The sequence below is a fragment of the Felis catus genome, chromosome A3 (assembly GCF_018350175.1).
Source record: "Felis catus isolate Fca126 chromosome A3, F.catus_Fca126_mat1.0, whole genome shotgun sequence".
NCBI classification, from domain to species: Eukaryota; Metazoa; Chordata; class Mammalia; order Carnivora; family Felidae; genus Felis; species Felis catus.
Genome location: NC_058370.1, coordinates 51,744,204 through 51,761,152, shown reverse-complemented (window position 1 = coordinate 51,761,152; position 16,949 = coordinate 51,744,204). Strand labels below are relative to the sequence as shown.

General features: G+C 49.8%; 1 protein-coding gene and 1 long non-coding RNA gene across 4 annotated transcripts in view; one reads left to right on the top strand and one right to left on the bottom strand.

The window, feature by feature from the left end:
- EDAR (ectodysplasin A receptor) overlaps positions 1–16,949 on the bottom strand; it is an 89,217-nt gene that overhangs the window by 13,206 nt on the left and 59,062 nt on the right. For all 3 annotated transcript variants that reach the window (XM_019826939.3, XM_019826940.3, XM_003983868.5), the window contains exons 3-6: positions 16,157–16,279; positions 15,224–15,405; positions 8,123–8,208; positions 600–686 (exon numbers count right to left, since the gene is read on the bottom strand). In XM_019826939.3, coding sequence (XP_019682498.1) covers positions 600–686; positions 8,123–8,208; positions 15,224–15,405; positions 16,157–16,279 — 478 coding nt within the window. The remainder of the gene's footprint in view (positions 1–599; positions 687–8,122; positions 8,209–15,223; positions 15,406–16,156; positions 16,280–16,949) is intronic.
- On the top strand, positions 10,357–13,476 carry LOC123384400. Its single transcript, XR_006595439.1, has 2 exons — positions 10,357–11,101; positions 11,224–13,476. It is a non-coding gene; the product is annotated as an uncharacterized LOC123384400 (long non-coding RNA).

Genomic DNA, 16,949 nt, shown 5'->3' with positions numbered 1-16,949 from the left:
GTGAAAGTACAGGTCAGGTTTGGAAAGCAATGCCAAGGCTGGCACGCTGAGTGCACTGTGGGATTTTGAAGGACCCCCAAGCCTCACTGAGACCAGGGCCCTAAATATGCTTAAATAACAGCATTAAAACTGCCAGATGGCAGCATGAGGCCTTGATCTGAGAGAAACATGGGTCTTGGGGTCTTCTGCCCTCCTCAAGATTTTCCATCCCTAAGGGAATAGGTAGTGAAACGTAGTTACTGGAAACAAATATTAAAGTGTTGAACTCAGTAGGTTTATCTGAAAGCCAGCAACAGAATGGCTATTGCTGTCAAGCCCAGCCACGGCCAGGAAGCTGGCTCCTCTCTGAGGGGCCGCCTGTGCTCTGAGCACCACCCTGCCATCCCCGGGATGTGCTTTTCTTGCCAGCATGTTCTAAGGGGCCCAGAACACCCATGGAGAGATCCATTCCACTCCTTGCAGAGATCATGACCACCTTCCTGCTACTGGGGGCACTGAGGAGCCCTACTGCTATTCCTCATAGCTGCTTCCAGTCTCCCTTTTGCTCTTATCCAAGCCCCTCATTTCCAGCTGGCTAGCTGCAGAAGTGCAATCCTTACCTTTGTGGGCGTGCTGGAAAGGAGAGAGGGTGCTGCTGCCAGAGGTGCTGGGGAAGTTGGCAGAGACTCCGGAGCTGGCTCCTGTACCTGCAATGAGAACCCAGTCACCGTGTATTCCTCGGGATGACCTGGACAAGCCCCACCTCCAAGGATGGAACGCAAGGTGTAGTCGCAGAGCCCGGAGATCTAGTATTCTAGATTATGCAGGGACTGCAGCAAGGGGCACGGGACAGGGAAACATTTTAATCTCCTAGAATGTTTCATAATCCCCAAAGAGTGTTCTGACCTCCCAAGGGTTAATCTTCAAGAGAAGACACGTAGGTAAATCTGCTAAGACTAAAAAGTGGTGCCTCACCAACTCAATATTTCTATGAACAGAGGTAAAATATATGCAATCTATAAAGATGAGAAAAGTACATATACATACAAGTATTACTGGAGGAAAGTAATAATTGAGAAATTTCTTCAATTACACAAAACAGAAATGTCTTTTTAATACTTTTTCTAGTTATAAAAGTAATATGTTCCATTATTAAAAATCAGGAAAAAAATGGGAACACAAGAAAGAAGTAAAAGAATTGCTAGCTGAAGTTGAAAATTAGGTGTGTTTTCCTTTAGGATTTTCCTAGGATTCATTTTTTTAATGTTTATTTATTTTTGAGAGAGTCAGCATGAGCAGCAGAGGGGCAGAGAGAGAGGGAGACACAGAATCTGAAACAGGCTCCAGGCTCTGAGCTGTCAGCACAGAGCCCGACCTGGGGATCAAACTCACGGACCGCGAGATCATGACCTCAGCTGAATTCAGATGCTCAGCCGACTGAGCCACCGAGGTGCCCCTCCTAGGATTCATTTTTAAAAATACTTGTGCTCAAGCAGTTTAAGAATAGAGATGAACTTTGCCTTCTTTCAAAACTGTGACTCCTAAAACTTCCCTTCTCTATTCCTTCTATCACTTAGCAGGGATGAAATGCAAGCTGGTTTTGTGACCAATTGCATCACTGAGAAATTGGTTAAAACAAAGCAAAAATGTTCTGCCACAGAAAACACAACATCCTGATAGCCAATCTTCCTGTAGGCTGGACTTGAGTTTTGCCATTAACGAAAATGATCATGTTTCAAATATGCTTCCTCTGTCTCATTTTTGTCTCTGCCAGTTCTGGAGTAATTTGTGAAGTGTCCTTGCACGATCCCAAGTAAGGGCAGGTGAGCTGGCCTCTCCAAAAGTCACACACTCGGTCCCCCAGCTGGCCCAGCAAGGAGTGACACCTTCCCTGGGACCCTGGTCAGCCAGCCTCAAGGCTTTCATGAGAGCCATCTGTAACACAGTTTCTTTAAGAGAAGTCATTCAGGAGAAACCACACTCTGTAAGTGGTATTTCCAAAACTACCCGTGCACACAGCTTGGGTCAACTTGGGAGATGGGCACCACAGCCAACTGGGTGAGGAAAGTCCTGTTGAATTATCCACACATCTGTGTCCAGTAAGTAGACAAGGTCACAGGAGAGCAGGGCCAGAACAAAAGAGAAAACTGCAAATACAATGGGGACAGACTGAAGATTGGCTCCCGGGGTCACTGTACTTCTATTGGGTGCCATGGGTCTCAGGGCTGGCCTGTCACTTGGGTTTGCCAGGAATGTAACTGTTGTTGCTGGATGAGAAATGTCATCTGCAGGTGGAGGAGTCAAGAGGTGGGCTCTTTAAACCACACACCTACTGTAAGGAAGCACTGAGGGGTGTGAGGCACACATAACCCCAGCAGCCCCTGCACAGGGGCCAGCCTGGGAGCCCAAGAAGGCTTGTCAGCAAAGTCACCTTGGGGCGCGCTGGGACCACCCTGCCACCCTTCCAGCCCAGGCCAGAGCAGTCTTGCTAAATCAGACCTCTCAGCACCAGAGGTGTCTCCTGTCTGGGGATCCATCACTTCTGGAGCCCAGGGGTCTAACTTATCTGGTGCTCCTGGTCTTTGCCCTTTCACCTGGTCTCTGTCACCTGCTGTGCTGCCCCAGACATGGATGTGGCTGTGCCAGGACCACCACACAATGGATGGAGCAGTCCCCTCCCCTGCACAGGGCACTCTGAGTTCTGTGGCTCCGGCTTCTCTCCTCTTTCTCAACTGCTGGTTATGGGGATCACTTCTTAGCTCTGCCATTACAAGAAGGGGGGCATGCTGAGGGGTGCACGGGGCACCAAGGCAGCAGGCCCATCTGTGGTGCCCAGCTCTGCGCACCACCATGGGCTACCCTTGTGTAGTGCAGACTGCAGAGCTGACCCGCTCAGAATGGAGGTGGCCCGCACCTTCCTCCCTCACCATCCACAAACTTTTTAGCCTTTTCACCTGGCCTCAGAACCAGTGGCCTCTCAGTAAGTGCTGGTGGGAAGGTGCACCCCCTCTCCGTCTCCCTGTGAGGGCTATGTGCACACGGCAAACCCTGGGGCTGGAGGCTCTGCTGTGTGCACCTCACAGGCCATGCAGCTCCCCTTCATCATGGTAAGGGGCCTTCAACTGCATCCAGTCAAGTAGGAAAAGCAACATGGGGCATGGCTTTAAGCAGAACCCAATTTCTTTTTTGAAAGCAAACAGGACACTGAAAATAAAGCTAATCTATCTGTTTGGTAAGGGGCTGAAAGGAGTTTAAGCTATTCATCAGGAAAAAAAAATACCCATGGGCTCTGTTTGTGGATTTGTCATCTTTGTCTCTTCTTGTCCCTTTCTGCCAGGGCTTGCCGGCCAAGGCTGGGTGACAGAGTCTGGGGTTAGAGGCACAAATGTGCCCAGGCCTGTGGTCCAGGGAGGAACAATGAGAACAGCCCAGACTTGTGAGATGCCTTTGCACCCGACTGGCAGGACTGCTCACACAGCTCCATCAGCAAACAAGGTGTCCAGGCTACTGCATGTCAGTAAAACACATCTCACTACACCCAATGGACAGTTCCTGAAGTCGGTCAGGTGGCAAGGTGGGCCCTGCCTCCACCCTGGTTCACTAGACGTTCCCCCAATTGAGCTCTAGCCAGTGTCAAATGAATGGCCCTGGCCTGCAGGTGCTGGGTGGGGTGTTCTCTGGCTGTTCAATGATCCCTGAGCCTACTAGAAAAATGTTCTGTTCTGAGCACATCCCAGGGAGAGAGGGAGGGTAGGCAGGAAGGCTGCATGATTAGAGGTCTATCTCTGTGGGTAGGTGCCCTGAGTACAGCAGGCCACCAGGCCACCAGGCCACTGCATGGCAATTTCCCTATTCCAGATTCCCCTTTGGTCTAATGAGGGTTAACTCAGTACTGACACAAGTATTTGGTGTCCGGGAGGTTTCCCTCCACTCCAACACATGGCACGTTTTGGGTCCACTTGGCCTCCTCAGAATGGATTGTTAGGTGAACATATTTCTCAGTAGTTTCTGTTGGGTGGCCAACTACTGGTCCATCTTACACAGCATAATGCTCCCACTGGAGCCTAGCTTTGAATAAGCAGAGATAAGCCCTTTACACACAGAATCAGAGAAGTAGATGAAAACCGTAGGCCCAGAAAATCGGCAGACATCTTCACACAAGGTCTATATTAAAATGAAAGCAAGTGGGTCCTGGCTCTGCTTAGCTCACTGGTGTGTTCCGGGCAGACTAACTTGGACAGTAGGTAGGGGAGGTGGGGGTTCTACACGGTGTAGGCCCATTTTCCTCAAGAGGATTTTGAGAACTGTAAGCCTGTGGCTCAATGCAATAATACCTCTATTCAATGTGATGACAGGACTTATGGGGCCTTTGAGGTTTGTTAATCCACACAGTTTATAAATATGCCGTATGTGTTACAGACTGCTGGTCTTCTCTGCATAGGGCAAACAGGTTGGATTTTCAGGAGTGGTTTGTTTGATTCTTAGAGCTGTCGGTGCAGGTGCCCCCAGGATGCTGTGTTGGCCCACTGCCCCCCAGTGGCGGAGCCTGGAACAATGGGCAAAGCTGCTGGAAACTTGGCAGGAGGTGTCTCCAGGATCTCCCTGGAAATGCAGTCTAGGAACCCACCCCAGACCTGCCTTGTCGGGATCTCTTTCTTAGCAGGACTCTGTGATGGATGTACACATTCCAGTTTGAGAGACACTGTGTTAGAAACAGCTGGCCACTGGCATTTGGGAGTGCCACAGCTCCACATTTAGTGGGCATTGCATGATGGTATCTGAATGAAACTTGCCACAGCTTTCCTAAGCAGAATTCTCCAAAACAGACTCTGGTTGAGTCTATCCTGGACCTGATGCAGGGCTTGTCGTCACGGAGGAGGGATAATAAAAATGAAGACATTGGGACAAGTGAGGACCCAGCCCCGGACCTGCCTCATTGGTCCCTCCAGCATTCTGTGAGGGTGGGCTCCTGTTGGTCTGGTCCCACTGGGGAAGGTGGGGGACAGAAAGTCAGTGTGGGCTACCTGGGGTGGGGCCACACTCACCCATTGGGCTGTGGAACTCTGCCATCTGCTCCCTAAGCACCCTGTGTGGTACTGGGTGGACTCATCATCCACAGTTGATGCACCATCCCTCACCACATCTTATGACACAGATATCCACATTTTAAGGATGAGGAAACTAAGGCATGAAGTTAAGTAACTTTCCTAAGAGGGGAAACTCATAATGAAACCCAAATCTTCCTGGCTATGGCACCAGGCCACCTCTGTGTTATCACACCACAGATTCCTTTATGAGGCAGCCCTCAGGCATGAGTTCTTCAGAATGTGCGGGAAATAAAAACAGACAGTGCTGGTTCACCAAGTGAATAGTGCTCTTTGACTTGGGCTTCTTCTCTTTTTTCCATCTGGTGCTGATTTGCCAGTGACCAGATAGGGATGGGATTGGAAGTGACTGCGGTCATTGCTGCATCTGGAAGGAAGCTGCACACTTTCCTATGGGCAGGTCACAAGCAGGGGAAGAGGGGAGGCTCCTCTGGGGGTGCTCTGAGCATCCAGGGGCCTCCCTGTTGCACTCTAGTTGGTTTAGAGAGGAGTCCTCATTTGCACTTGCTTTGTGCTTTCAATGCTGCAAGTATTTTGTGCACGTAGGTCAGCCCTATTGGCGTACTGAGAGGATATTAGTTTCTCAATTATACAGGAGAGAAAACAGATGGAGGGTGGTTCCTGGCTTGCAGGGTTTTTCACAGTCCCTGAATACCAGGCTCCACAGTAACGTCCACTAATTTCTGTTCTCATGAGAGAGAACAACTGGCCCAAAGGCAAGATGATCGCAAACAATGGCCCCTTCACCCTACATTTCATAGAGCTGTGTAGGGAAGATGCTTCTGTAAGATGGAAGAGGAACTGCTGTACAGAGAGAGGGGGAATGCCCTAGAGGGTGGGGGGAGATGTGACAGCTCCTGGCTGGCCTTCTCTGGTATGGTGTCTTCCAGACTCCTGCATGGGTGTCTTTCAGGGGGCTCCTGTCACCTCTGGCCAGCTCCAGGTCTGCATTATATGCTTTGCCCAGGGTCCATGCCAGGGTCTCTGACCACAGGTTTGCACACTCTGCTACTCACTGACTCTGGGTAGTTTCATGCAGCAAGTGCCCAGGTAAATCACATCAAAACTAGAGGGAGCGTCTCAGCTTGGAGGCAAAGGAGTTCTTGACCACTGACTGTAGGCTCAGGAAAGGCAGCACCTGATGGGACTGGGACAGCCAGCCAGTGATGTCAGGATACTGATGAATGAGGCTTCACTGACTCTCCTGGCTCTCCTGGGGTGGAGCTGTTGAAGGCAGCCCTATGGATTTGAGTCCCAGGGTCTTCATGGAGGCTGTGGTCACAACCAGCTTTTCTGATTCTATTGGCTGCTCCTGAGCAGGAGGCTTGGTTTGAAAGATCTCGGGACTTAAGCTTGGTGCAGGGGGGAGGTGCAGACCCCACAGCTGAAGAGAGAAACTCTCACATGCACACTTGAAACCCTGACCCAGACAGGGCTCCATTCACCATGACACCCCACAACCTAGCTGGTTACCTCTCCCCATTTTCCAGATTGGCAGACAGAGGTCTGGAGGCTTGCCCCTTGACTCTTGGCTTCAGTGTCTTTGCTGGCCTGTTTTAGGGCTGGATGCTATGAACCCACTACAAGGCCTTACTGGAAGCTGGTTTTCAGTTAAGCAATTCAGGGCTGGGGGCTGGGGAAAGGATGCACTTATTTTCAAAGTGTCGAGGGCTCAGGGGCTCTGCTTTCTCTCCCCGTGTGATGGACCCCATTGTTGGATGGCAAGAGGAGGGAGGCACCCCTCCCCTGCCTCAGAGCTCTTCCAGCCATCTAGCTGGTTATGGAAGGCCTGGGCAAGAACAAACCTCATGTGTGTGAGCTTGTTTTCCAGGTTCTTCAGGCAAAGAGACTTTTCTGCATAGGTAGGGGAGTGCCTCACATCTTCCCAGTGAGAACTCCATCCCAGAACTATCTGGTATTGAATTAGTTGGGATCCTCTAGCAGGAGGCAGTGGCACGGCCGAGCAGACTTCACCACGGGAACTGCTGGAAGCCTGGAGCCCTTGGCCCTCGCCTAATTTGTGAATTAATGAGCATGTGGCTGGGTACAAAGCTTAGCTTTAAAGATATGCAAATCCATTACTGCTAGTGCATCTACTGAAGTTATCTAGGAAAGAGGGGTGGCCCCCCAGGGGCAACCTGCCACATGCCCACCTGCCCACTTGGGCATCTCCTCCCCCTGAACCATAAGGTGCGGGCGGGGGGCGCGGTGTGGAGTGGTGCTCCTTGTTTGCTTCTCTCCTTCCCTCCCTCCCACTGCTCTTAAGGGCAGGCCCTTGTTCTACTCCCCTGGGCAGGAATATTGTGAGAACATGGAGTGGGGGAGAGGCAGGGTCCCCGCACAGCCTCTCTTCTGCCCTGTGGTAGGAGTGGGCCTGGGGGAGAGCAAGGAAGGGCTCCTGCAGCCCAGGGACAGCTGTCCACCCACTCTCTTCCATGGCGTCTCTCCAGACCATAGATCCAAGGGGCCACATGCTACATTCTCTGGAGCAGAGGTCCCTGGCCCTTCCTCACAGATACATGCAGTGAGAATCAACCAGAATGAGAAGGGGAAAGAGACAGCTTAAGGTGGGACTCTGAATCTGCGAGCCTCACTGATTACATGGGCTTTGTGGAGTCCAGTTCATTCACTGTGACTACTCCTCATCTTTCCCTTGGTCTCATCTGGTTTGAAATGTATATACAAGAACTTAAAACTGTCTAGTACTTTGCAGGACTTTGCAAAAATTCCTTGGCAACTGTGATCTCATTGGTCTCTCCAATAATTGCATGAGATGGAGGGTTCAGATTTTAAAGCCCCATGTCACAGATGACAAAACTTGTTCAAGGTGTCAGGTGACTGACTCATGGTTCAGCTATAGCAGACTTCCCTTCAGGGACCTGCTGCCTGACTGGCCAGGCCATGGGAGCATTTTTGTTTATGCCTTCACTGTATTCATCTGCCTGGGTGCTGGGACTGGCTTATTTTTACAACACCGCATAACAAGAGATACCAGTGCTGAAGCAGCAGTGTTCCAATGGAAGGACAAGGGCACTCACATTCCTTGGTGTTAGGGGGTGCCAGGAGGCAGGAGTAGCAGACCATGCCGTAGATGTTCCTGGGTCTATTTTCCAACATGTAGTAGCTACAGGGAGGGCGAGACAAGACAAAACAGACAGGTGAGCCAGGTGTCACCACAAGCAAGTACTGATCACTTGGCATGCCCGTGATTCAGGCATGATCCAAGCATGATCAAAGTGTAACCAAAGTCAGGGATGAGACACATGCCATGGGAATCAGGAACCCTCAGAAATAGCAGCCCATTTTGACCACTGAGTTTCTCTGGGAGTTTTCAGCATGTCTTGAAATGGAAAAATAGTTTTTCTAATAATAGGCCACTTTGGGCCTTTAAATCTCCTTTCCTTTTTGATTGTTTTCACTGATGAATTTGTTGTGTGTGTGTGTGTGTGTCCTCATCATCTTCATCCACATCATCGACCAAAGTATCTGTGTGCCTACCACATGTAGACCCTGATTAGCTCTCTGGGAGTTCCAGCCAGGGAGCCAGATCCCCCTGGAGGAGGAGCTTCCCCCGCTCAGCAAAAGCCTGTCTCAGAACCTCTAGCCTGGCAGGATTACTGGCAGATATGTCTATAAGCCCCTATGATACTGGCATCTCACAGACCTTCTGCATGCCTGCTAAGATTGAACGGAGCTGGCTGCAGTGGACAGAAAGTAGCAATGTCTAGAGAGGTCAATGCAGAAGGCCTTAGGGTTGGCCTGACATACAACCAGGTCATAACTGAAATTCCTTTGTTTCTACCTCAGGAAGCACCTGACTCAGACGCTGCATAAGCTCAAGTGTTCACACTGGGGTGGCATGTACTGAATGAAACAGAGAAATCATTCACAATAAGACTGTGAAGTCGTTTACCCCCATTGATGCCACGTATTTTGAGCCTCCCAGTGTCAGTGTGCCAGCCCTGATGACCACGCTAGCCTGCAGAGCTCTGTACCCTGAGTCAGGACCCCTTGGACCTGGCGATCCTCACTTCCAGTGCTCACAGCTCTGGCTCCTTTCCATATGCAGACTTTGGCACCTCTCTTGGCATGTGCCTGCTTTTCATAAACACACATTCAGCGGTGATCATGAAACCATTTATCACATCATGAGAGGTCGATTAAGTAATGTGAGCTGGTGCCAACATTTTTCCTTATGATTTCAAGAGATGAAAAATCCCTCTTCACTATTGGCTTTTTCCATGGTTGGTTTTTAATCTCTTTCTTATTAGCCGTGCACACCCAGGCCCCACTGATGGCAGGGTAGGTGGCAGCATGGCAGGGGTGCTGGGGTTGTCTTTGGACTACAGTCGCCATGAGCTGGACCATTACCAATAACATTATGATCATAATTGCCTGCCCTTCCTCAGGGCCTTTTATCCTCAGATCCCTGTGTATCTCATAAACATTAATTAGTCAATCTTAAAACAGCCCTCAGAGAAGCCACAACAGCCAGTTTTACAGTTAAGCCTTCTGGAAAAAGCCTCTCTCAAACAAATATTCTGCCACTCTCCATAAGGCATCTGTGCCTGGGATGCAGGAAGTGACAGTGGGGCCTATGGAGCATCTGCTCCCAAGAGGAGGCACGTGTCTGTGTGTGGCCTCATGAGGGTGACAGGCTTCAGGCCAGCCCCCTGATTTCTAACATCCAGACCCACTGTTGGCACTTGGGGCTCTGAGTTAGTCCTCACCTCCCCTTCGGGCACATTCTTCTGCTGGATCAGGACTGTTGGCGTGCCTGGCCTGGGAGTCCCTCAGGGCTAGTCTTGCTCATAGCTATATTCCTACTATCTGTGCAGGGCACTGAGGAGGCATGGTTCTAGGCCAACATTGGTTGGAAAAATCAGATGAACAACACTAAGTTCTCCTCCACAGAAGTTCAAAGTTCACAGCCTGACGAGGACCCTGAGGGCATTCTGTGCATCTTTCTTCCTCCCTTTTAAAAAAGAAGCAGCACAGCTAAACCTACCCTGTTTGACACCTGAGCTCTGAGCTCTGTCTGAGATGAAGAGCCGCAGCTGCCCAGCGGGTGGAGAATGCCTGGGCTTAGAACATGGCTCCCTGATGGGTCTGCGGGGCCGCCATGCTCTGTGCACACTTGGGGGCGGGTCTGCTGCCCTTCCTCGCACACAGTTCCTTCTCGCTTTCATCCCAAGCGGGGGGGGGGGGGGGGGGGGGGGGAGGGGTCTGTCTGACTCCCATGGGGGCTCGGCAGGGCTGCAGCAGGGCCTCCTGTCCTGATGCTGTGTCTGGACCAAGCTGTGTGACATATTAAATAACGTAGCCAAAAAACAAAATACTGAAAGGCAATACATTGAAAAAAATAAATTGGTTCCAGAGGAACTTCCCAGCCTGAGTCGGCATGTGAACTGCCTCTCACATTTCCAGGCATGTACCACTGCCCAGAACATTGTCAGGTGTGAGGGTTTCCTCTTCAGGGCTAACCTCAGCAACTCGTGCTGCAGCTTACACCCAAACCTCTCAGTCTGGCTACACAGGAATGGAGAATCATTGCTGGGCTGCTTCTATCTGACAGATTCCCATCAGCCTGAAGCTGGGTGTTCATTCAGGGGTCTGTGTCCCTGCCACAGAGTATTGGGCCCCTCTGTCTTTCTGTAGAGGCCTGATTTCCTACACTTTGATCTATGTTTTGACTTTTCTTAGTTCTTTTTTGTTTTTTGTTTTTTTCCTCAAGGGTTGATTAAGGTAAGGAGAAAGATAAAACGCAGTTTAAATGGGGCCTCTAGAATCTTCTATGAAGGGGTTGACTTATTCCATGTCAACAGATATATAGATTTCCCCCAAAGATTTCCTTTCCTCAGGGCTCCTAAGCTTGTAATGGATGTGATGGAGCCATTGGATGTTGTCTTCCCACACAATGAGGCACGTAGAACCGTGTCCTTCACCTGGCCCTCCAACAACCCTAGAATGCCTTATTTGAAGGGAGTGGACGTGGACTGGAAACCGGCCAACAGAAGGTAAGATGGGCCACTGCCAGCCATGGATAAGACGCTGCTCTGGCAGGGGGTAGGGGTGGGCTATGAAATAAAACCTCCATGTCTTCCTCTTCTCCTGATTTGTTCCCTGTCCTCCCACACAGCATTTCTCAACAGGAAAGCCATGTATGCTCATTGTTCTGCCAGCATCTCAGCCGCATACTGACGCACAGCAGAGAGGGCAAAGAATAAGGGGAGTGTGCCTGCCAAACCACAAGGGGGGCAGGGCCAAGGGAGCCTATGGTGTTAGGAAGACAAATCCGTGGCGGCCTGCATTGTGGCCTGGCAGCCACATGGACTCCATGAAAACAGCCTTTCACTGAGTGAACAGCGCCAGCTTACCCAGACTCCTGGTAACCCTCCCCTGTGACACAGAGCATGAGAGCCTCATTTGTTCTCTGGGCCTATGGTGGGTAACAGGAGACGGGAGGTCCTGAGGCCCTGGAGCCTTCCCCTGACAAGCACAGTACTCTATAGAGCCCCTCTGAGGAGGCTGGGGGACCAGAGATAAAGTAGGGGCCTTCTGCTACAGTGGCCTTGGGGTTGGGAGTGACTTATTTGAATGGTCTGTCACACTACAGGGCCAAACTGGAAACCAACTACATCTTCATATCTGTGAAGGATGCAGTGAGATGAAAGTCGAGACGTATCTCCGGCACAGTGGCCTTCATCCACTCAATGAGTGCCCTGGGTGATTCAGTCAAGGTGTGGAAGAAGGAGGTCACTGTTCCTATGGAGCAGGGAGCGAGTTACTCAAGACTTCAGAGCTCGGAAGACCCTTTTAAGAGTACAGATGCTGGCTTCCCCATTAATCTACAGATGGTCATTCTTATCTTTTGAAGCCTTCTAGAAGCAGGGCACTCACAACTATTCCACTGGTAATCTTCTTTCTGGTAAATATATTGGGACCAAGATGGCACCTGCTTACAGGACAAAGTTATTTACTGCATTGGTTCCCGGGCTTGTGCTTTCTGGCTAGAAAGTCTTTGTAGCCTAAAATAAGAATGAAACAGGCTGCTCAATGTGCATTATCATTGCCCCTTCTAGATCATCTGTAATTATGCCATGGCTGAATCTCAGAGACCACTGTGGGATGCATGTATGGTCTGAGCCACTGCTAGGACAAAGCCAGCAATGCTGTGAGTGAGGCTCCATTCTGCATCTACCCATGCTCCCCTTCTGTTTCACTGGAACAGCCTGTCTGGACAACACCATTAGTGCAGAGATGACTTGCAGATCTGACTTGAACTTCATACCTGTTTATCCATCTCTGTGTCAGATAGCTTGGTCTGGATGTTACAGCCACCTCAAATCACACACACGCCTCTTCCACCCTCCCTTCACCTTCCCTCCAAAATTCCTCCTCCTCCAGTATCCCACCTCTTAGCAAGTGGGTCTCACTGTCCACACAGCTGGCCAAGGAAGACATCTGAGATTCCTTTTCAAAATATACTTCTCCCACCCCCCACGCCCTTGGTCTGCAACTCCAGTCAATGCTGTCTTCCAGTGAGCTCTCATGTTTCCTCTCCCTCCAATTCCTAAGGCTCCCACTTTGCCCCAGTTCTCACAACGCCCCTGGGCTCCTGTGTCTTCCCTACACAGCACATTTTCCTCACTGCTGCCAAAAGGATCTTCCAAGGTACAGTCCAATTGTGTCCTATACCAGCTTAGAAGTCTGCATGGTGGTCTGCTTCCACACTGAGCTAACGACCAGTGTCTTCAACATCGTTCTCCAGAGCCATTTTCCCTCTGGCCCCTGCCCCCCTCTCTGGTTTCTCCACAACCCCTGGGCATGCCTCCTCTGCAGCCACAGGGACCCTCAGCTCCACATCCCACCAGGTTGCTTGCCCCTTTGAGCTTTGCCCTGAGCATCTTGGAGAGCTCTGTCCTAATTCTTAGCCTGACTAACTCCCACCTTCCCAATGTCACCCTGAGAAGTCTTCTGAGACCCCTTCCGACCCACCACCCCAACCATGAAGTGAAGGGTCCTTCCCGGACTTCTAGAACACCGTGTACACCTACCATACTATGCTGTGGTTACTGATTTTCTTGTCTCCTTCACAGAAAAGTGTCTTTCCTCTTTGCCTCACTAGTGCCTACCTAGTAGGCTCTGACTTCACAGGTTTACTAAAACAAATGCAGAAGCGGTTATGCTAGGTCATGAATGCAAAGTCAGATTCTCACCCTGAGAGACTGTGAGAATAAGTTGAAATTTTGCAAAGAGGGTTATTTACTTTCCAACGTGAGCATGGCAAGGTGTGTACACTTTTCCTTGGCACACTTAGAGTTAATCCGTGAAACTCTGTGTATCTTTCATGAATTATGTATCTGCACCAATAAAAACCAGTGAAGATGAAGTTCCAGGAAGCATATATATTTTCAGAGACTAGTTCTAGTCACCTAATGTGAAGAGCATACTGAATTTGTCTCATTCAAGCATGGCATCTGTGCAGAGCAGTCCTTCAATGGATGCTTGTACCATTGGGTGGGAATGCATTGATTCTGCTTCTCCTAACATGTTCCTTTTGGTGGAGCCCCCACAACACAACAGCCTCAACAATTAAATTAAAGACTGTCACCTATAACTTTTATTTTTATCACATTTTTTAAGAGAATAGTCTAATATCTTCCCTGTGTATTACCTGATTTTTTGCATATTGAAAAACAAGGTTCTGTAATAAGATTCCATGTTTTCTTTATTAATTTGACCAATATGTTTGAATCATACTCTGTGTCAGGGACACTGACATAGAGTTGTCAAGCAGATATTTGGAAATGAAGGTCTGTAGCTCTGGAGGTAGGTCTGAACTGAAGACAGAAAATGGGAGAGACTAGGGCTGGGGGATGGTCCCCAGTAGAAAGATGGTGGTGGAAGCCACGGGAATCAATGCTTCTCAGTCACAAATTTGAACTAAGGTCAATTTCTGTAATTTTAAAAGATCTCCTCACTTTAAAGAGTTATTCACTTTCAATCTATTCTGAAGTTGGTGGGTCTTTATGCCTTTCTTATACTTCCTTCTTCTTACAGACTAATGCCTGGTGTTCTTGTTTGGATATATCCTCCTTGTTTTCTTTCTCCTCTTAATCCAAGACAGAGATCTAGAAAGATAATGTGCACTAATGGGTTGCAAAGTATAGTGTGCTATTCAAAATGCCACTATTACCATGACCACCATCATTATCATCACTACTACCATCATTACTACCATAACCTCCATCACCACCACCTCTATCACCGCCATCCTCATCATCAACCCCACTCCCTCCATCATCACCACCTCCACCATCGCCACTGTCTCCATCATCCCCACCACCTCTATCATCACTGCCACTGTCTCCATCACCATCACCACCTCCATCATCACTACCACCACACCACCTCTACCACCTGTACCACCTCTACTACCACGCCGCCTTTGTCACTGCTTTCAGTTTTATCTGTAACCCTTGCAAGCATTGTGCTATGTGGCCACTAGAGGGAGGCAGCAGCAACAGCCATGGCTTGGTAGATCTGAGTGTCAAGATTGCACTTTGCTCTCCTAGGCAGAACTTGCTAATGTGTCCTGCCTGTAAGAAGGAAGATTTTATCTTTCTGTCTTTCATACTAACTGCATTTTCACTTTGCTTTTATGGGATAACTTTTGATAAATAACAGAATTGTGGTGGAATTATAGGCACCAAATGACTCACATATTCCTTAGTAGGAATATGTACCCTCAGATTTTTCCAGAATACCAAAAACACTAAATTTAATCAGAATTTTAGTTTTCTTTTCTCCAAAGCATTCCACATGTGTTATCTTATAGTAAGTATTCAACAAGTTTGTTTGTTTTGGGTCATCAGAAGATATTATTATGATGAACATCCGCTTAAGAGATCTGGAAGCTGAGCCTGGGTGGGCTGCCCATCCTCTGAAAGATGTGGGACTCACCATCCTAGACCCTGTGCTTCCTGACTCCAGACACATGCCCTCCTCCCTGCTGAGCTGCTCCTTATCGAATGGGCAAATGCAGGAGTGATGCTACGCTGCAGCCTGAGGTGCTCACATTCAGGGCTTTCTGCACAAAGTGTCCTGGGGTGTGGTCTGGTAGCGGCCATGCTTACCCAGGAAGACACGGTCCGCACTCAGCATCATTCTCCATGTCCCCTGGTGTCAGCACGGTGGCCCGGAAGAAGCCCTCACAGTCTTTGTGACGCCTGCATATCTGGTAGCCTCCTTTGGAAAACTTCTCCGCTGGGCAGGGGACGCAGCCATAGTCCTCATCTTTGGTGCCATAACCACAGGACTGGCCAAGAAACCGGACAGAGGATACAGGTGAGTACAGCAGCCACACCCACCATGACTGGGCCTTCAGTCCTTGGGGGCACCAGCACACCAGGCACAGTGGGTGAACTGGGCACACTGCACACAATGGGCACACTAGCTGTTTCCAGAAGCTTCTCTTGCTAGGTTTTGGCTTCCTGATCTGCCTTAACCGCAACCCCCCTGCATCTCCAACTCTGAGCTTCTTTCCCCAGTGCTTCTAGGCTTTAGACACTGCCCCTCTCCCAAGGGTTTCTGAATAAAGGCAGCCAGCTAAAGGGATAACCTGCCAGTGATGCAGCCTGTGGCATCTGATGTCCTCAGCTCTGTACAAGAACTGTGAATGCTGACACTGTGGGTGTTTTGCTCAGCACATAATGAGGCTTTCCCAAAGAAGAGGGGCACTGCAACACTCAGGAATCAGTATGCCATTCCTGGAGGACATCAGTCATCCTCCAATCCAGATGGCTTGAAACCTATTTGATCAAAGAAGAGTAGGAAAGTAATCATCCTCTAAAAAACTAAAAACAGGTCCTCAGAAATCTGTAACAAGTGCTCGGCCATCTCCCTTGCCAGGGAGACACCGTTTCTGTGCTCACTGCTGCTTCAACCCTTTAATTGTGACATCTGAGGACTATAGATGACTAGCCTGATTTAGCTTAGGAACCACAAGTAGAGTGATACAGATGAGGGCAACACTCATGTGATAGTGCCAGGCCCAGGCACAGCCTTACCAGGTAGGGCTCCTCTCCCGGGCCACACTGGGGACACTCGTGGCACAGTCCTGTGGTCTGGTTGTAGTACTCATTCTCTCCGCAGTTGGAGTATTCTGCTCTGGCTGAACACAGCAGTGACACCTGCCACAAGAAAGGGGGTCCTTTTGGCCTCTGTGCCTCCTTGGAGACACACTCAGGTGTGAGCACCCCATGCATGTGTTGCAGAGGAAGGAGTCTGGGTGTGGGGGCCTGCTACTACTCATGTGGTACCAAATCCTAGAAACTGCAACTAATAAACTGGGCAGGCCAACCCGCTTCCCACCAGCTGGTCTCACTCCTGCATCTCCTTTACCCCTCCATCAAAACTCCATCCCATCTTTGAGGCCTGCTCCAAACTCTCTTCACCCATGAAATCTTGCTTCCAGCCTCTCTAAGGTTATGGATGAGGCAGCCCTCTTCCTGGAGCCTCTAGAAGGGCAGGTTTCAGTCACATGCAGCCTCTCCTCTTTGGGGAGTCCCACGATGGGGGCCTGGATCTTTCTCAGCTATAGGACCACAGGCATGGTGCTCACCACATAGGCACTGGGTTACATAGACTGCAACACAAGGAAGCATTTAAAGACTCCTAGAAAGGAAGCTACTGAGGAGAAGTCTGATTTGGACCGGGTGCTGCTCAGTGCTTTGCACTCTCAAAAGAGCCTGGTGAAGCAGGTGCCGTTAGCATTAATCCCACTGCACAGCTGTGGAAACTGAGGTGTAAGAGGCCAAGGGACTGGCCTACAGCAGTGTGGAAGGTGAAGGAGCTCCCACT